Source organism: Dermacentor albipictus, chromosome 6 (genome assembly GCF_038994185.2).
Source record: "Dermacentor albipictus isolate Rhodes 1998 colony chromosome 6, USDA_Dalb.pri_finalv2, whole genome shotgun sequence".
In the NCBI taxonomy this organism is placed as follows: domain Eukaryota; kingdom Metazoa; phylum Arthropoda; class Arachnida; order Ixodida; family Ixodidae; genus Dermacentor; species Dermacentor albipictus.
Window position 1 is genome coordinate 10,078,534 of NC_091826.1, and position 20,819 is coordinate 10,099,352.

General features: G+C 45.5%; 1 protein-coding gene across 1 annotated transcript in view; it reads right to left on the reverse strand.

Moving 5' to 3' along the window:
• Nucleotides 1–9,464: 9,464 nt before the first annotated feature.
• LOC139061451 (SCO-spondin-like) overlaps nt 9,465–20,819 on the reverse strand; it is a 195,330-nt gene continuing 183,975 nt past the window's right edge. Inside the window, exons 72-77 of the mRNA XM_070541441.1 lie at nt 20,661–20,753; nt 18,904–19,020; nt 17,720–17,932; nt 16,015–16,069; nt 15,096–15,257; nt 9,465–12,484 (exon numbers count right to left, since the gene is read on the reverse strand). Coding sequence (XP_070397542.1) covers nt 9,606–12,484; nt 15,096–15,257; nt 16,015–16,069; nt 17,720–17,932; nt 18,904–19,020; nt 20,661–20,753 — 3,519 coding nt within the window. The 3' untranslated portion in view covers nt 9,465–9,605. The remainder of the gene's footprint in view (nt 12,485–15,095; nt 15,258–16,014; nt 16,070–17,719; nt 17,933–18,903; nt 19,021–20,660; nt 20,754–20,819) is intronic.

Here is a 20,819-nt window from a genome sequence, read left to right on the forward strand (position 1 = left end):
TCGCCTTGTGCGTGAAGGCAACCAGCGAGCACTTCTCACATGACAGCCCTACGCCCCGTCCTTGAAGTTAGTTTAACGTCAGTGTAGCCGCTCTCGGAAGCCGTCACCCTTGATGCCCAGATGCAGGCGTGGTCCGCGTATATTGACCGGTGCACGCACTGCGGAAGTACATAAGCAATGTGGATGAGGGCAAGGTTAAAGACAGTGGGGCTCAGGACTCCACCTTGAGGCACACCGCTACAAGAGCAATGGTGCGTTGTTGAACTATCTTTGTACACCGAAAGTTCATTGGATTGGGGGGCTGTGTCTACCAATGGACTTACACTTATCAGAAGGGGGATCATGAAGCGGGCTAACGTTCGATGGTATGAGCTGCCCGTTGCGTATAAGCCGACATCGGTGCGAGCTTCAACATCGCGCCACACTTTCATCGAGAAAGAGAAACACCACGCATATTTTCGAGCCTATGGGTAACAGGCCTTGTGGGAACCTCAGGATGGGCGACCATACCACGCACGTTGGTTTCAAGAGAAAGTGTCTCTGCAGCCTTTCAACAGATTTCGTTCGGTGTAATGCGATTATAACCCCTGACACCATTTTATTATCCACTTTAAAGATGGAAAAAAATTGCCCGGACGCAGGTTGAAATAACAAAGTCGGATATTTAGCATTCTTTGAAACGTGTGTGCCTTATGAGTGGTAAATTGATGTGTGACCTGTTTCCTGAATTATTAGTTCATTGATTGAGGGAGTTATTGATTGATTGATTGGTTGGTTGGTTGGTTGATGGACTGATTGATCCTGCATCTAGCGGGTGTATGCCTATCGTTTGCAGTTAGTACTGGCATGAACGCGCTTCTATACTGACGGTAATCGCGGTGCATGGTACCATACATTCCAAGTAATCTTCGACAGATTCAATTTCGATTTACATTCTGTGCCTCAATCCATGTGAAAATAGAGAAACACTTTAGTTCTCGTAAAACTGCGCAAATGGTATGCATTTTCGCACGGTAGCAAAGGACACGTAACATCAGGTGGCCAAATTGTCATTATTATCAAGTACGTTTCAGGACGATGACATCTCCCAGTGATCTCCAGTTGCACTTGTTCAGAGTAAAACGATTTTCTGATATCCCTGCACACTGTCTAATCTAATTGGGCTTTCGAAGACACCGCGATCCTCAATTGCGTTTACCTAGTCACCACGATGGTTTAGTGAATATGACATTCTGATACTCAACATGCCGTGGTGGGTCTGATTCCCTGCCCTGGCGCACATATTCCAAGAAAGTAACGATACAAAAACGATACTAAATCAAATATCGTGCGTCTTGAAAAAATACAAAGAAAGGCAGTCAGGTTTATATTTAATAAATTCGCAAGACTGGACTCTCCCTCCAAAATTATGACAGCAAACTCCATACCTACTCTTGAATCGCGCCGAAAGCTGCTAAGACTTGAATTCCTTTCCCTTCTTCTCAACAACAGGCTTGAAATTAAACCATCGACTTATATAACGCCTGCACTAACACGGCAAACAAGACAGCATCATCCGGATTCACTAACACCCTATTATGCTCGAACTAACACGTTTAAATTTTCTTTTTTTCCCAGAACAGTATCAGACTGGAACGACAGTTTACAGACACAGTGTGACTAAAATTTGTATAAATCTGTATTTGTTTGTTCTTAATTTGTTCTCTTTTGTTTGTATACGTTCTATTGCCCCTCTGCTTGGACCGAAAGGTCTGCAGTATGTACTAAATAAATAAATAAAATAAATAAATAATTCTGTCGCCAACTTTGGGTACATCTTAAGGAACGTCAGATCGTCAAAGCTCCATCATCCACTGCGTCATTATCTCTGCCCTTGTTTTGGTTAAAGGCTTTCAGACAAATCAATCAGTCAATAAATGAATCTAATAAATCAACCAAGTCACCCAAAATCAATCAATCAATCAATCAATCAATCAATCAATCAATCAATCAATCAATCAATCAATCAATCAATCAATCGAACGAACGATCACGTTTCCCTTTCACTGTCACCCATCCAGTTACATCCGTAGATTGCTCGTTCCTGATATTACATGACACGCCCTATTTATAAAGCGCATCTCAACTAGAATATCAGCCGCCCGCGTTTTGTCTCGCATGTATCTACTATGATGCAAATGTCTCGCGTTGCTCTGGATGCCGGGTGGTAGTCGACATGAATTCTCGAATGCACGTCTTTATATGTGGCGAAGCCGACCTTTTGACACGGTCTTGTTGATCTCGAGAAATTGATGAATTGATGAACGTTAGCACTCACAAGCGAAATCCGCATCATTAATAACTTAAGTAGAACAGTCACTAGGGAGTAACCAAACATGCGCATAACGGATGTTGGTTCAGAGACGCACAGTCACTGGACAGATGGTTTGTGCTGTTTGTCATCAGCTCAAGCTACGCCAAAATTATTATAGCGACGTCCATCATGCCTACGTTGGTGGTACTGCTTTCAGTATATTGACAAAGCATGTATTATCCGCGCAGTGTGCTCTCCACTAAAGGCGCAGAGTGGAAAAATGCACTAAACATGCCGAGAAGATCAGCCACCGCGAGACTTTTTTATTTGCTTTCTTTTATTTCGTGTTCTAAAAGAAGAAAACACTTTACTATCGAAAAGGCTTAGGGCTTGTTGGGGGCCCTCAGTATAGGATGCCACTGGCAGTGTGCTTGACATACTGCTCACTAAATTCTGCTGAGTGCATAGTCTCCCCGGGGTAGTCTATGTTGATACGAGCGGTATATTCTAACTGTAGCTCTCATGGTTGCGCGGTTCATTAGCTAACTACTCGGTTGACATGCTCCTCAACAAATTCTGACAAGTATCTCTTGGGAGACTATGCAGGCTTGGTGATACGTGTAAATATTCACGCGGGCGGGCCTCTTGTTTTTACAGCCCCCATATTTCGAGATTTACTTTTGTGCGTTGACAAAGCACACGTGAAGTACGTGTCCCTTGGAAATGCTTATGCAGCAGTTACTGCGGAGTCACTGTTTACGATGTTTATGATGTAACGATTAACTAAACACTAACAACGGACAAATCGTCAAGGTTCTTCAGGAGGCACTACGCATGCCGGGGAAAATGTACCTCTTTTGCAGCTAAAATTGTGAGAGCAGCTGCGTTCCCCGCTCCGCTTGACAGCGCAACGTAGCATAAACTACTGTCTCTTGTAGAACCAGTGAAATAACGAGAGAAAAAGAAAATGAAACGTGGCAATGAGGAATTCTTTATGGCTCCACACGGCCGCATGATGAGAGGATGCCCCCGCCTTTCGTCTGCAGCGAAGCTTTTTTTCGCAAGAGCTCGTCGTTTGATCTGCAGCACCAAATGGCGAATTCACGACCGTTAAAATGGGCGAGCAATTGCTGTACGTAAAACGTCGTTTTAACGCTTGCCGTAGCGTTCACTTTGGCGTGAACAGGTCAAAAGAAAATAAAGAAAGGTGACGAGGGAGGGGAGAGTAACGTGGAAGAGGACTTTGCTGCTGAAGTTGAAAGCCCTAGCACCAGACAGCCGGTCTCTTGCGCAGCGGACGAGAAAATCGTTAATGCCCCGGTCTTCGATGAATGTTTTCGCGCGATGAGGGAACATCTTCAAGACGTTCGTTAGCAAACACTTGTACCACCGTCTTTCTAGCCTTCTCTTCTGTTTCTCCTTCCGTGCCTTGCTCGAAGCCTCGCGTGTGCGTCCTTTTGAACACGCGAGCGACGGTGGGAGAAGTTTGCTCCAGCACCGATTTTACTTCCAATGATGTGCCGGTCTTTGACATAACTAATAATAAAAGACGGAAGTGTTCTTTCAACTTATTCATTTGCACACGTGGGCGACCTTTAAAGTAAATAGACCGCATTAAAAGTAAGAGTAAATACGGAGAAAAGCAGCTCAGTGCTACCTCCAAAGATGTGCAATGTTGTTTGTGTTTGCAAATCGGAAAAGAATGAATCCTCGACAGTCCGCAAATCCTTTTATATGTTGTAAATGGCTTGTTACCATTTTTGGCAGCTTGCAAGCCGAACGCAACACTTTCGTCCCGAGTTTGTCAACGAAAGAGTTACAGAAAAAACATCGCAATGAATTGTGAGGGTTCGGTTCTACATTCAATGCCTTACTGAATTTTCGCCTACTTCATGCGAATTATTAAATGTTCACTTTGTCTTTCCTTTACTGGCTCTGAGCCTGGGCTCGCTTTCTAGCGTTTATCCTGGAAATATTCACAGCAATGTAAAATCGGAAAGAAACGTCGCAGGCAATAGCACCATGTTGCCCCGTGGTGGCGGCTCTCAGTGCCAGGCACGTCGATTAGTATGCGGCGCCCGCGATTTCATGCACAGTCGCAAGTGCAGCAAAATCGTCTGCTTATCTGAAAATCGTGCGAGCCACGCACATGGTTTTACTCGTGACAAAAGCATCGCTGCAGCGCTAGAGACACCGAATCCTTGGCCACCGGTGCCAGTAGAAATTTGTCGAGCCTCACTGTTTAAGCGTATATTAAGTGCTGAATGACAAAACCACTTGATCAGTGACATTGGTGTGTTGCGAGTATAATGATATTTTTATTGTACAGCGGACCTGAACTCTCATTTTACCTAAGAGGAAGCTCTGGCTCGTGATGCCCACTCTGATTTACCTATTCAATTAGGTGTAGAGCACAGAACTATTGTTATGAGGCAACCACTGCACCCGAATTGAAATTTATTGCATTTCAAGAGGAAAGGTAAATTTTATTTACTCTATGAAGCAAAACCTAGATTTATCACTTGGACTTCAAAAAAAAAGTCATACAAATGGTTAATCTTGAAGGAAAATTGACTAGATTTGTTTTTTTTTTAAACTTGATCGAGCCTTGTCAATTTCTACACAGTGGTCACCGAGAAAATCCATTTTCTGTTTTCATGCATTATAGGTACGAGCTCCCAAGTTATAAAGCTTCAATACGAATGATTTTTCTGTTTGTTTTTTGTATATTTTTGAGTTCACATATGTGTTTTTGTATGCTTAGATCGTAGTGTTTGCGCTATTGTGCACGTGTTTATGGGAAAGTGGGTAGCTATTTCCTTACGGCGCCTTGGGATAGCCGCTCTAGTGTAGCCTGCCTAGTCATTCGTATGCAATTGTTAAACAACAACAAGAAGCGAAGGCATCACGTTCCCTATGGGCACTGGGCTCGCATACATCGAGGCGAAAGAACATTTACAGAAATATTGGCATTACATGGGCCGTGATTTTAGCATGGGCCTAAATGCAGGCCAGTCTATAAGGATGGATGGAAGGAAGACTGTTCATCGGCAGAAGGTTGGGAGATGGCGGGTTGTTGGCCACACTAGTTGGCCAGAAGCCCCTGGCTCTCGGCGAACTCTGTGCCCTCTCAACGGCTCGGAGTTGTACTGCGGGTCGGAGTTGAGCAGCACGGCCTCCCACGGCTCGGAGGTAAGAGGTTGACCCAGCTTCGGAGTCTAGGGAAACCCCAAGTTCCGCCACTGCAAGTCCTTCACTTGTAATCTCTGTTAACCGCTCCATCATACGGGAGAGAATCTCGAACGCGTACAAGAATGCGCAGATCGAGAAAATGGTGTGCACTTTACTGCAGCCACGCATGTGCAGATGAAATAAGGGCTGTGTTCTAATACTCGCCGTAGACCGCTAAACAGACAGCTAATCTTACAGTGGCTATCCTAAATCTTTCTTCAATTCTTACGAAGCCGACGAAAGAGACAGCTGCGCGAAGACAGCACCGAAAGAAAAAACGATGCATGCTACTTTGCCTTCTAAAGATGAGCAGGTTTGTAAGCTCGATGGGAAGATAGTCTTGTCACAGGGAAACGCAGTCACGAATTCTTACGCGCATAATGTAAGCTGCGTTGTGTTTTTCAAAGGTTGGCATACACGAAGCAGTAAGATACACTTCTTATTATATGCACTTTTCCTAACTTTTTGTTGTCGATCCAAGAGGACGTCACGTCGCACAGAAGTCTTCCGGTCTGTTTAAAAAGCGCTCCAATACTAAGGCTCGAATTTGTCTTCTTAGATGTCAACATAGACTGTCTACAAAGTTGGCTAGAATTGCAACACATCCATTATTTGTTGCCTGGGCATCCCTACATTATCTTGTACTTGGTGATCACAGTCAGGGATTCGTTCTCGTGATGATGCGGTTGCTAATTTGCTGTACCTATCTGCAATTGTATTTTTTGTAGGGATCATCGATGAATTTTATAATTTTAGAGACGACGATTTTGTGCTGTTCTCTATCACATTCGTTTTTGTTCTGCTCAGATATGTCCAAATGTTCCTCAAAAAATATAATTAAAATAGGCCTGCTATTAAGCAAACCACCATTCGCATATATTGCGGTCGGTACCACAACCGCGATTATTTTTCCGGCCATTGACATTGAGGGTGTCACGTTTTCAAGCGAAGCTTGTATTGGCTCACAGGTTCCGGTGGCGATATGGTCATGCCAAAACCCAGTTGCTCTCAGAGAAGCTGCAGGAAAGGGTTGTTCGATAAGTTGACAGCTACACCTGCGCCGGAGCACGTGTCATTAGCAAGGATTCTAGCTGCATAGGCGCGCACTCACGCCACACGCGCAACCAGTCAGAGCCGTTTCGCTTCAGCCGAGAAAGGAACGGTCAGGAAAGGGTTTCGCGCGCGCTGTGTCGGTTTCCTTTTTGTTCAGTTCAGTCTTGGAAAACGGCTAGGATGGCCGCGCGTTGTGCGTTCCCCCGAGGAAAGGGCAGCGTTCGACGAGCGACGGTGAGAACTCGCCCGTTAAAGGGCTCGCCGTGGGCACGCCGATGCAGCCCTTAGAGCCGCCCGAAGCCAGGCAATCCGACAGCAACGAGAAGAATATTCCGAGCTGAGGGAGCAGGAGGCCGAAAGAATGTGGCATGTTTACCTGTGGTTTACTTACCGTTACGAAGGTCAGGAGCACGAAGGAAAGGCTTCGATGACCCCATTTTCCGGAAGGAGAAAGGGTGGTAATTTTTTGCCTCAAACCCCATTCAAATCTAACTGAAGTGGAGATATGTTTATAATTAAAAAAATTGGCTGTGGTTTAGCTCTGGTTAAGCCTGGTTGGATTACGAAAGCAATATCTGCATGGCTACGCTTGTAGTTCTGCCTGTGGTGTAACTTGATGTTGGACTTGGTTTAGCTTGGACTGGATTTGTCTAATTCGGTTATACTGATGTTAATCTATGTTCTCTATTAAAGCCAAAGACTTGTTTCACGTTGCAACCTCTTTCTCTCATTCTTCCTAGCTTGCTTAGCTCTCATATTAGAATTTAACTGTTCCAAAGCAGTAGAGCAGCTAGATTCAGATACAGACTCTTCGTCGGTAACTTCCATGGCGAGACTGATCAACCAACGCGTAGCGCACCGCTGCATATCCCAGTGAAGCCGCCATGGAGCGAGCGCAAGGCGAGGAGGTCGTCATATCAACCGAGAGATCACCTGTGGGCCACCTGTGGGCCATAGCACACGCGACGAGCGGCTCCCTTCTAGCTGCGGGGGGAGAGCAAGCTGACGTGACGCGTCGTCATAGCAACGGAGAGAGCTGTCGCCACACCACCTGCTAAGCGCAGCGCCGGTCTGGGGGGGGGAGGGGCACGGCATACGCGACTAGTGGTTAGACCTCGCATAGTTTTGCTTTAGCAATAAAATCTTTCCTTTTCATGAAACTTCCTCCATCTTGCAGACTTCCGCAGAACTTATCTGGCATATTCAGTGTCTCTGTGCTTTGAGTTGGAGATTAGTTCAGCCCCGCTGTGCGGTCTGCTAGGAGGATCCTGCTTAGCTCAGATGGTAGAGTGGCTACTCCGGAAACTGGTTGATTTCGGGTTCGATCGCCGGAGCATGACGTCTGTGAAACGGCCATAGACGATTGCCTCAGCCGGGGGAATAAAATATCTTTACGCGTTTGTCGCGCGCGAGAGACGTTTCGTTGAAGACAGAACACTGTTCCTCCTATCCAGCATGAGTTCCCTTGCGTACAATATCACGCCAATAAGTCGCATCCGCGTATCGTTCAAACACCATTTGGTGAGTCGTTGTTATTGTTGTTGCCCATCCACCTCGTGGCTCATATTAATTCATTATTGGGAACTGAGGAAGAAATGGGTAAAAAACTTACGACACTTTGTCGAGACCAAAGTATGAAACGGCGGAAGCCTGACACTATTTCCAATGGCGATTTGTTGCATCGGAAACGCCACAACGGCACACAACTCGTACACTGTTATGTTAATGTTTGTTTGTTTATTAAATGCCTGCAACGTCGCTCTGGACGAAGTGTCTGTAAAAGAAGTTTGTGGCCGCCTGAAACTGTTGCAGCGCCGCTTGTGAATCAGGCGGAGACGCGTCCTCCATGGCGGTGCCGGGTGTAGTTGGCCATCCTCATCATCCACTTCGCTGGATTGACTTGTACGTGCTCGGCTTGCCGCGGCAAGCCGAGCAGCATTGCCTATCTTGCGTTGGCCCGTCGCGTCCCTGGACTCTGTGGCGTCGGACGCGCCTCGCCGCCCTGATGCATGCGACGTATACGCTCAGCCTCTCTTGAGCGCCGCTGGTGTTCAGCGGCTGCCGCACGTCGCGTCTTGGGAGACACTGGTTTGTCGAGACAAGGCATCCTTCCCACACGATACCACAAAGTAAACTGCCGCCACCACCGCCGCCACACCACGCCCAAGCAGACGGTCGCCACACGCGCCTCGCGACAGTGGCATCAGGCCACACAGAACCCAATCACACGGCCGCCATGCGTGCCGATGTGATGAGTTATCCCGCGAGGCGCCGAACCACCCCGACACCCGCACTTGACGACAGTGACGTCACGCGCGCGAGCCAATCAGGAGGCGCACACCTGTGTCTAGCGAGAGTGACGCCACGACACAGAGGAGACCAATCAGGAGGCCGGAAAGCTGGGACAGCTTCTACTAAACGGCAGTTGACCTTGTCAATGAGCCATTAAAGGCTTCCGGCTTAAAACATATGACAGACACGTGGAACGTTTAGCTGGAAGCTTCGACGCTAACCTTGAAGCTTAGTGAGGTATGTTCTTGCTGATAATTTGTATGCTGTATTGAAGAAGAAAAACAAGCGTCTGTGATCTAACGATAAAAATATCGGGCGTCTGCGCTAAAGATCTTGTGTTGGAAAGTGATCGTCAGACTTTATTTAGGTTTAGTTATTTTATTATGTAAACACACACACACACACACACACACACACACACACACACACACACACACACACACACACACACACATATATATATATATATATATATATATATATATATATATATATATATATATATATGAGCCCTCACGTCAACAGAAACAGTTCACCTACCGTTACCGTGACCATATAATTGCTATCGCAATAAAATGACTCCGTACCAGAGTGATAGCACAGACATGAGAAAAACACTTTATTTCTTGTTGGGCATATTCACTTCATGGTAAAAAACAATGCAGGCAAGTTTGTGTTTTGATTATGCTCAGAAGTTATCATGAGATGCGGAAGTTGTTTCAAAGAGAATGCAGCTCTAGATATCACGGAGGGGTTTTCTATACCTGTCCTTGCTTCTTTTAGATCCTCCTCGTGCCTTTTTTCGGTGTCCGGGAGCAAACTGATCTGTCTGTCCAGCACGTCCTGGTGCAACAGGTGCCTCGTGCCCACTAAACTGACTGAGTCCAAAGTCAAAAGGTTCTGCGGCATCTTCTGGTCTGTACGGCTGTTGGGCAATTGGGCCAAATGAACTGAAAGACTTAGGTTCTGCTATGTCTTCTGGTCTATATGATTCTTGACTTATAGGAAAAAACGGACTCTGTGGCTGTTGTTCCACAACGTCCTCTGGCCTGTACGGTTCTTGTGATATCTGGCTCATTGACCCTGGTCGTCGAGCTTGTTCCTTGAGGACTTCTGGAATTGAAGGCTCTTGAGCAATCGGCAGTTCTGACTTTGACAAGTTGCGCCGTGGCGCATCCTCTGGGTGGTAGGGTTCTTGGACAACTTGACTGAATGGTTGAGGCGGCCTGGGAAGCTCATCATCAGGCTTGAATGGTTCCTGGACGATAGGCCTTGCAGATTTCGCTGGTGTTGATTCCGGAACATCCTCGGACCTGTAAGGTTCTTGCAGAATTTGGCTGATAGGTTCTAGCCACTTCGGCTGTTCCGTCATGTCTTCTGGCCTGGATGGTTCCTGCGCAATCGGTCCTTCCGTTTTCGCTGCTATTGGTTCTGGAACAATTTCAGGCCTGTAAAGTTCTTGCACAATTGGGCTGATAGGCTGCAGCCCCTTGGGCTGTTCCGTTACGTCTTCTGGCCTGAACGGTTCCTGTGCGATTGGTCCTAGTGGTTTCGCCGGTGGTGGCTCTGAAATGTCTTCAGGCCTGTATGGCTCTTGTACGATTTGGCTGATAGGCTCAGGCCCTTTTGGCTGTTCCGTCACTTCTGGCTCGAATGGTTCCTGCGTGATTGGAGCGGCCGGTTTTGCTGGTGTTTGTTCCGTCACGTCTTCTGGCCTGAACGGTTCCTGTGCGATTGGTCCTAGTGGTTTCACCGGTGTTGACTCTGAAATATCTTCAGGCCTGTATGGCTCTTGTACGATTTGGCTGACAGGCTCAGGCCCTCCTGGCTGTTCCGTCACGTCTTCTGGCTTGAACGGTTCCTGTGCTATTGGAACGGCCGGTTTTGCTGGTGTTTGTTCCGTTCCGTCTTCTGGCTTGAATGGTTCCTGTGCGATTGGAACGGCCGGTTTTGCTGGTGTTTGCTCTGAAACATCTTCAGGCCTGTATGGCTCTTGTACGGTTTGGCTGATAGGCTCAGGCCCCTTTGGCTGCTCCGTTACGTCTTCTGGTTTGAACGCCTCCTGTGCGATTGGTCTTAGTGGTTTCGCTGGTGTTGGCTCTGAAACATCTTCAGGTCTGTATGGCTCTTGTACAATTTGGCTGATAGACTCAGGCTTCTTTGGCTGTTCCGTCACGTCTTCTGGCTTGAATGGTTCCTGTATGATTGGAATGGCTGGTTTTGCTGGTGGTTGTTCCGGGACGTCTCCAGGCCTGTATGGTTCTTGTACAATTTGGCTCATAAGCTCAGGACTCCGTGGCTGTTCTGTCATGACTTCTGGCCAAGATGGCTGCTGGGTGATCAGTCCTTCCGGTTTCGCTGGTGTTGGTTGCGGAGCGTCTTCAGGCCTGTATGGTTCTTGCACAATTTGGTTGTTAGACTCGGGTTCTTTTGGCTGTTCTGTCATGTATTCTGGCCTGAATGGTTCCTGTGCGATTGGCCCGGTAGGTTTTGCTGGTGTTGGTTCCGGGACGTCTTCAGGCCTGTATGGTTCTTGTACAATTTCGCTGATAGGCTCAGGCCCCTCTGGCTGTTCCGTCATGTCTCCTGGTCTGAATGGTTCCTGTGCGATTGGCCCGGTGGGTTTTGCTGGTGTTGGTTCCGGGACGTCTTCACGCCTGTATGGTTCTTGCACAATTTGGCTCATAGGCTCAGGGCTCTTTGGCTGTTCTGTCGGGACTTCTGGCCTAGATGGCTCCTGGGTGATCAGTCCTTCCGGTTTCGCTGGTGTTGGTAGCGGAACGTCTTCAGGCCTGTATGGTTCTTGCACAATTTGGTTGTTAGACTCGGGCTGCTTTGGCTGTTCCGTCACGTCTTCTGGCCTCAGCGGTTTCTGCTCGATTGGTCCTAGTGGATTCCCGGATGTTGGTTCTGGCAAGTATTCAGCTGTATAAGGTTCCTGTTGTATTTGGTTAGTGGACTCGGGCCTATTTTGCAGTTCTGTCGCGTAATCTGGTCTTAATGGCTCCTGGGTTGTAGGATCTCCTAAGTTTTTGGGATTCGGTTCTTGTTCAGCTTCTGGTCTGTACGGCTTTTGACCGACTTGGCTGATCGGCTCAAATCTCTTTGGTGGTTCTGAGACGTCTTCAGGCCTGAAAGGCTCTTGAACAATTGGTTCTACCGTATTTGGAAGGCTTGATGCTGGTATGTCTTCCGGTTTGGAGATATCTTGAACAACTTGGCTGATTGGTTCGAACTTGATTGGGTTTTCTTCTGCCTCTTCGGGACTGAATGGCTTTTGAGCAATGGGAACATTATTTTGGGGATTATATGGCTTCGCTTCAGCTTCAATATTTGGTTTTTTCGCCTCCTGATCCGGAGATGGCTGATCCCCTTGCATTGTTTTATATATACTTGTGTTTGTTAAGGGAACCTTGACGCCTAGAAAACGATGATTGCCAGGGAGGTCTTCTCGCTCTCTTGTATATGGCACGCAAGGCGCACAGGAGCATGCAATAGGCTGGTTGAACGTTCCCGCCAGCTTTCTCCCGTTCTGACATCTGAGTTCTATCTTCACCGTACTCCAGCTGGAAGGCTTGCAACACTTGCAGTCGGAGTGAAGCTCGTCTGCACTGCCTGTAAGAGTAGCCGAGTGTTTCACTATTAGGACAGATAAGATGGCTTCTCGTTGAGAAACTAGGGCACTGCTACATCTGAACACGAAGAAGTAAAACAAGGCATACAAGCTCGCGTATAAGCGCGTGCATGTGCTCTTTTCCTTCTTATCGCTTCTTCGTTGCAGCGCTCTGGTTTCCTACTGACCAGTTTTGTGTGTATTCGAACGCTGAAGCTGACCTGGGTAGATCTTGTGATATTTGCTCTGTATAGCAAAAACTAATTTCATTATAGATGTCTAGGTAGTTACTATTTCTATAATATATTTCTTCGCACAGTTGTAAAGATTTAAAAATGCACTCAGCAGACTTGTATTGGAGCTATCAGCGAATAGTTTCTGCATTTCATACAAAATAATGAAGACGAGGACTTGAGCAGAAGTAGGTGACGGACTTTTAAATTGTTTTGACTGGTGTTTACTATGTGTCACTGCTGTGTGCGTACTTTAGCAAATAAGCAGGAAACATTAAATATGCTTGAACGTAGTTCAGGCTATGCGTTTGGATTGCGACAGTCTAGGCAGCCTACTGTGCTTGGAAATTGGTAACCTCCAGTGACGAATGAAGGGTAAGAAAAGTTGACAGCACCTACTTTACATGTGTAAAAAATAGGCTCTCCTGTAGCTCATTTATTGTGGAATATTTTACTCGGCCTATTTATTTTTTGAAGGCACGTTTTCATTCATCCATCTCATCTGCTATATTGCCGTGTACTATCCTGTGTGATGAGAGATACTCTCCATGGTAACAATACGACTTGAAGCAGCCATCCTGACTGTGTGAACAGCATACTTAGTTTAGCAGAAAACGTAATAAAAATATTTGTTCATTCATTCAAGTTATGTCATGCTGTTCTCATTTGTCTTACAAGTACTTTTGCTATAGCGTAAAGCCAAAGATACTCATGGAAGCTTCACATGCACCGCGCTGCTGGGACGCAGAGGTAGAACGAAAGGATGAGAACTGCAGGGTGGTCTTGCGGTCTGCTACCGCACACGGGTTCTAAGGGAAAGGAGACTACACAGATCGTAAAATGGGAAGTGGGCAACGTGTGCACACCGGAAGGTGCACATAACTACAAACAGCCACTTAAGAAACATCAGACAAGGAAGTGCATGCTGTTGAACAGGCGCCAGTGATCAGTAGGCTACCAAGAAACCCACTCCTATTCTTCTAATAAGTGTATTATGTTCACATGTAAACATAAGCTGATACGTATATTTCAGGCACTAGTGGATGCTAATGGAGTTTGCCGTTCTTTATAGCTGACATAGCCAAGTGCTCCGAAAGTAGCTTAGCTCTGAACGCTATAAGTGAAGATTAAGACGAAGCTTTAGCTCGGAAGCTCCTATCTAATTACGAGAGCAATGAGAAATCATTTTTCTCAGCAACCCCTACACCAATTTTGATGAGGTTTACTGCATTTAAATGAAAACCTTCGAATCTTGTGACTGCAGAAAACAGATTATTTATTGAAGCTGTCAACTTTTATAACAGAGGTTCAATAATTGCAAAATTACAAAAAATCTAATATCAAGTTACAACTCTGCAACTTAGCAATAAAAGCTATATAAGAATTATTTAAACTGCACCTAATAAAACATCTACGATGGAAAAACTTGATGTATTATGCACTGTTCTGAAATATGCCACTAAATGGTAAGTACGGGGAAAGCGGGAGATGGAAATGCAAGACAATGAGTAAAGCATGAACAAGGTGAATGCAGGAGCCAACGTTTCGACAAGTGGACTTGTTTTCTTCAAGGCGACGTACGCTTTCCTCGCCACAGTAAAGCGTACGTCGCCTTGAAGAAGACAAGTCCACTTGTCGAAACGTTGGCTCCTGCAATCACCTTGTTCACGTTTCGTCCTAAATGGTAAGTAGGACCTTTTGAAGACCGTCGTAAACACTGTCAAAAATGTATGTAGCCAGTAAATTTATACATAAAGTCTGTCCAATAGAGAGCGTATAACGGATGCAGTTAACAGAACTGAAAAAACTGTTTTTGGTGCAGAGTTAAGGATTTGTAAGCTTCTCGTTTAAAATTTTTTTTGGAAACTTATGGACTTACGAAAGCTTTGTAAAAAAATTGCGATATACTATTTAAATTAGGCTTCTTGGAGTCCCTAGAATTTCATTTTTTCCTTTACGTGCAGCAAATGTCATTTAAATCGGTTCAGCGGTTGTCTCATAGGATAAATTTCTGCATTTTCCACACATTTGAATAGGAAAATCGTAGTTGGCTCCGAGCTAAACCTTCCTCTTAAGGTAATTTTGACAGTCAGATGTTGGCTTGGGCTAATCGATTAGGTTTTGCTCTAAGAACAATGCCAAAAACAGGAGTGAGAATCCCGAACAAGCGCTTGAGTCTAGCACGTACATGTTTTCTGCACTGCTTTCAGTATGAAACTTGGCCTCGTAAAACATCAAGAGCAAAGAGTGAGGTAGGACGAGTGGCTTAGCTAGATTATACCTTTTTCGTCTTGACCAAGATCGATAATTATACTACAACTTCTCCTGCATGAGCAGATAATGCATAAAAGTTACAATAGGCATTAGGGGCAATACCTACCGGTTGCAAAATAAGCATGTGACTCGCAGTTTCCGGCACACTCCATCGCTCCTTGAACTGGCTCTGTGTTGATGCAAAGTCCCCACTTTTGATGGCGGTAAGTGAATTTTCTGAGGGTTTGCTGAAGGTCCATGGGTGCAGGCGAGCAGACTTCTTCGGACACTGCACAAAGAATGGTTCAAATGATGACTTACTAGTTGCCTAGACATAAATCTTTTATGCGTCTCTTTGACGCATTGTATAACGGTTCTGTGCTACCACAGAAGGCAACATGACGTGTAATTATACATTGTAATTTGGTTTCGGTATTTTACCTTGTTCAACGTCAAAAGCTACCATAGTGGTGTGACTACGCGTTATTTTGAAAAGCAAACTGTTGATGCTTTGCAGTACAGCGGTTCTACTGCATAGATTCATCAGAGTCCGATGAGCCTACAGTGTCAATGGATGGTTCTGGTGAATGGCTCTGTACACGGTCTCTTGGTGCACTGGTGTTTAGTAAAAAAAATCGAGTTTCAACATAAAGTGGACAGAACATACGATAACACTTTTCATCCTTTATCAAGGATTAGCATCTACTGGGAAGTAAATTAGGCAGTGAAAAACGCGAGTACGTGATTTAATGACTCCTGGTGCCATTTGCGCCTGCTTGGGCAATTACGACGAGCAGTTTCACCCATTGCTACAGCTACAGGCATGTATAATGAATTCGATGCATGAGAAGAGGAAACACATCTTTCCATTGTTGTTGTCCCCCCTAAATTCCGGCACCTCAAATCCAATCCAACGGAACTAGTGAGCAAACTCCTTGCGCATGGATAAATTATTTGAAGTGTTCTCATGATGAAATACTCCTCGTGTTCATGAGCAGGCACCATTTATTTAGAAGTACGTGAGAGAAACAGGGGTCATATCTTACCAGTAGTAATGTTGCATTTTTGGCAGCAGTGATTTTCATCCCATACGACCATGTCCTGCAAATCCAGAAATAAAATCTGCGTTATTTTCTATAATTAAATAAAACGTCTTTGCTGTGAATAAGTGCATATACGTGGAGAGTGTGGCGGGAGAGACAAGGAGGCGATGGCCTCTCAAATCTTTGACATCGTATAACTGCCTCGGCTTGCAAACAGGAAACACGAAGGACAAGCGCCTTGTAACCATCTTGATGTGTCGTTCCTTGTCCCACTACGGATCACAAAGTGGTTGTCCATGGGATTTTCTGGCACCGTTCGCTAGCCATTACAAACAAATTGGCCTAAATATATGTTTTCACAGCTCACTGTCTCATTCAAGGCGAATGCTTGTAACATTCCATGGCAGAATGACAGCTGTCAGCTCTCCTTCTGCCATAGAAATACAAAACATGCTTAAAAGGGCAAGATGTGGGAAGGGGATGTTTAATGCGCTGGCTGCAACGAAAGTCGTTGTCAAGCTTTAGCTGAGTGACCAATGATAGCGCCTTAATCGATTGACATTGAGCATAGCACACAAACTGTGTCCCAGTCAAGCTTGTCTCGCAAGAGAGCTCTCGGAATTTCTAGATTGTCTCACTCCCGAGCCCTCACTGAGCCTAATGCCGCTTCTGTAAACTGACAAGAACTGGGACGTTCACTACTAGCAGACGATGTGTATGTCTCTTCCGTCTGTTCTCCATCCGTTAGTGCGCTGTTGCCTACAATGCATTAGCCTCGCAATCAAGGCCGGCAATTGCTATCTCTGAGTGCCTCTTGCAGTGTAATTGTAGTGTTTACCACCTGTCCAGCAAATGAGTTTGTCTGAGAATCGCAAGAAAAAAACGTGAAGTTTCCTTTCGGGCTAAGGCACATCCATCCGGAAACACAAGGTGTTGCAGGCATGCCTTTGTAACGTATTTCATCTATGGATTTTCAAGAAGGTTTCACCAAAGTAGATTGGGTACGACCACAGAAAGTGTTTGATATCGCTTGCAGGCCCACCTGACATGCATTTCTTCATCCATCTTATCTGCAGTGGGATAACTGAGCATGGCATAAGATGTAGCAACAACGATATCAGCACTGTTTTTATTATATTAGAAAGGAGGCTGAAACAATAGGCCTGCATACTTACGAGTACAATGGCTCGTACTAACTCTAGCCAAGAGTTCGATGAAAGTTCGTCGAAACGTCTCAGTGCTATTTTTAACTTGACTTGGTCAGTGACCGCAATTTCTTCATCATCGTACTAACTCTGCACTCATTTTATATGCGTGTGATCGAGAGTTAGTGAGTGTCGAAGGGTGCGAATGAATGTGAGTGGGAACAGGAGGGAGTGTTGCTCAACGAGAGCACGAACGAAAGTCAGTGCTGGTGAGTGAGTGGACGAATGATCAGTGACCGTCCGTCAGTATGAGTATTCTTGGGTATGCATGTGACTGAGTGCCATTGACTGGAATTTGCTGGGAGTGTGAGCGCGAGTGGCTGCCAATAAGTGTTAATTGTAGCGACTATGAGCGTGAGTGAACATCAGTAGCACCGTGAATGAGTGTCGACAAATGGAAGTGCACGTGAATATGAGCGAACACATAGGCTAGAAAACTGTTGGCGAGTGAATGTCCGTCTGTTCTGCAGACCTATGGCTGAAGTAGGTTGCATCCTGCTCACCTTAGGGCAGCGTTTGGGCACAGGAGGGCAGGACGGGCTGTTGTAGACAGTGCGTACGCTGTCACCCTGCTGCTCGCACGAAGCGACGTAGCACGGATAGATGGTCGAGTTCCACCGAGTGCCTACCGGGTGCAGCGTGCCGGCTTCGTCACATGCCACTACCTGGCAGCGGGAACAGCACTCGCCCGGAGCCGGGGCAATTTCCTGTGAATTCTGAAGTGCCAGAAACCATGGGGTATCGTTAGCGACCGCCGATCGACTATTTTGCACGGCTTAAACATCCCCTGCGTTTTTCAGAAATGCAAACACCATGCTGCATACTTCGTATTCCCGTTGCACATGGAACGATTTTCGAGCTTCTGATTCTAGCACATACAAGGCGCCTAAAGCTGACAGTCATTCTTTGCGTAGAGTTATCTAGCTTGCATTGTTGAAAACAATATGAAACAAGTTAGGGACTGTCACAGGAAAGTATGTTTTAAAGTTAAACTTTTGCTTCAATAAAAAATACAAAGAAAAGTTGGCAGCCATGAAATACTCAGCATTGGTCTCGCAGGAAAGTTCAACCCCTCAGAACAGTAAGAAATTTCATACACAAAATGTCCGAATGGTCAATTGTCATGCTTGGGAAGTCGCACGTGCGAAATCACGAGAAACAGCTCATCGTAAAAACATGCTTAAAAAAAACAAAACATGGGAAGGGGACGTTTAATGCGCTGGCGGCAACGAAACGCAGGGTTACGCTTTAGCTGAGTGGTGAATGATAGCTCCTGAATTGACTGACTTTGCGCATGGCATACACATGTTGTCTTGAGGAGCTCGTGTCACAAATCACTTGAGTCGATCGGCTGCTGCAAATGATTGAGTAGAATAAATGTTTATCCGCAACAGGTGCGCTGATGTAATACGCGACCATAATTAGAGCGAATTCAATTTAGATTTGATAGTTGTGCCTCTTGAGCGCAATTGTAGATTGATCTTCTCGGGGGTTTTTTTTTTTGTGGAAGAGGAAGTCTATACAGCTGCATATTGGTACCCTAATATTGTCTGTCCAATTGTCGCACATTTCAGAGTGAATCGGTGTCATCCTGCTTTTGACTGATCAGCACCAAGCAACGTTTACGCGATTGCCAGGACGCTAAGGCCAGCTTTGGTTCAACCCAGCGCACACACAGATGACTCACCTCTGGACACTTGGGACAGACGATGGAGCGAAGAACCTTGTGCACTTCTCCCGCGGCGGTTCTCTCGCATACGTGTGACTGGCAAGGGTCCTCGCGAGACTGCCACACGTCACCGGGCTGCGCAAAATTGCAATGCCTAAACCATGAACTGCTGTTACAGTAGCAGTTTCACGGTAAAAGCGATTTTGTGGCCAGGTGGTGAAGTGCGCAATTGTGTTATTACCTTTTAGGTGAACTTAGCCGGTATTATCTAAGCCATGAGCATTTTTACCTGTATATCGTAGCAAGGCACATATAAATACAACTAGCGCGCATAAGCGAAAAGGAAAAAAAAAGGTGGTTGAAGTGACATTGACTGCATGCTCTCGAGAAACTTGAGTAGCAAACGTAGCACTGTAATCCTTCCCCCACAAGGAAACGTACGCACTCGGCTCTGTCATACGAGAATATTTATTTTAATTTTGGCTTTCTTGCGAGTGCATAGCGTGCTAGGAATTCCCCTTACTTATATATTGAGTCGCGTATACAAATTGCTCAGTTTGACACCCTGAAGAGGTTTGCATACGTTAGCTGTTTCCATCCATGTATGTGGGCTACATAATTATGTCCATTGCCATTCGACAACCGAGGAAGAATATTTCGCTGGCGATTCTTTTATTTGCAGAGGAAGTTCTTGTTTGCACAAGGATGAAAAATGAACTTTCTGATTCTGAAATATTAAGCAGAAACCGTTTCATAAAGGGCTATGACTTAGTCATCTTACAACATTTCTTCAGGTTCAAATTCCTTTCGGAAACATTATCTCTTTCCTTGCGCAGACAAAAGGTGAGGAAGTGACACAAAAATATTAAAAGAAAGCATCATTCACGAAAGCGTTTATTTGCTAATAATTGACACAAGCGAAGGAGTCTAAGATTTAGATTCCTTTCTATGTATTTCACACATGGGGAACGTGCAGTTACTTTCTTCAAACTGTGCCGCTTGTTTCAGATAACCAATTGATGCGCGGCTTCATGAGATTACTTAATAAGAACTTTACCTATAAATAATATTTTGCGGCAATATAAATGAAACATGATAGAGTGGACAATTTATAAACATTAACACAAGGCCACAGCAATCTTCTTTGGCGAAAGTTGATTGTAGTTAGTCTGTCCAATATGCCAAATAATCGGCAAGAAAGCTTTGTTTATCCACTACCGCTTTGCATTTCTGGTTCTTGCTTTGTCGAGCACACCCGTATTGGTTGTGCAAAATCACCTCTGAGTTCTAAAATTTTGGCAGTTGTCCTGCTTGAATGAATGTGCTGTTTATTTTTACAACACTGGCACTCGCCCCTTCACATATCGAGCCAATCCATCTCTGCACAAAGAGTAGGGCTTACTTGTTGCTTCAAGCCTTTGTGATCCCTGATCAAAAGGCAACGTGAAACATTTCAGCCTTCTATATAACAAGTGAAGGCCTGTTCCTTTGTATTCCTTTGTAGGAAGCTCGAATATAGCGGAGAAGAAAATTTCCTCCAATAACATCACCTGCTCCTGAACATTCTCGTTCGCCCTTGGAAGTGAGATCTACCTAATTTTTTTTTCCTCAGAAGTATTAGAGACAAATAAGATGGCAGATGAAGGAGCAAAGTTTGCCAAACGTTTCCTTGGTGTGCACTTATTGTTGTCGAGAATGCAGTCCTGTTTTGCCGAAGTGCAGTTATGCGCAATCGCCGTTGTATCTCTCACTGAAGACACGAAGCTCGTACTTACCTCGCGTATGTTGCCGTAGTCGTCCTTGCAGAAAAGCCGAACGATGGTGGGGCAGCAGCGCAGAGGCACGTCTACCACAGTCAAGTAGTAGTCCTGGGTGAACAATACACGGGGGATGAACAATAAGTAGGGACACAAAATTTGTTGCGTCGGTTAGCG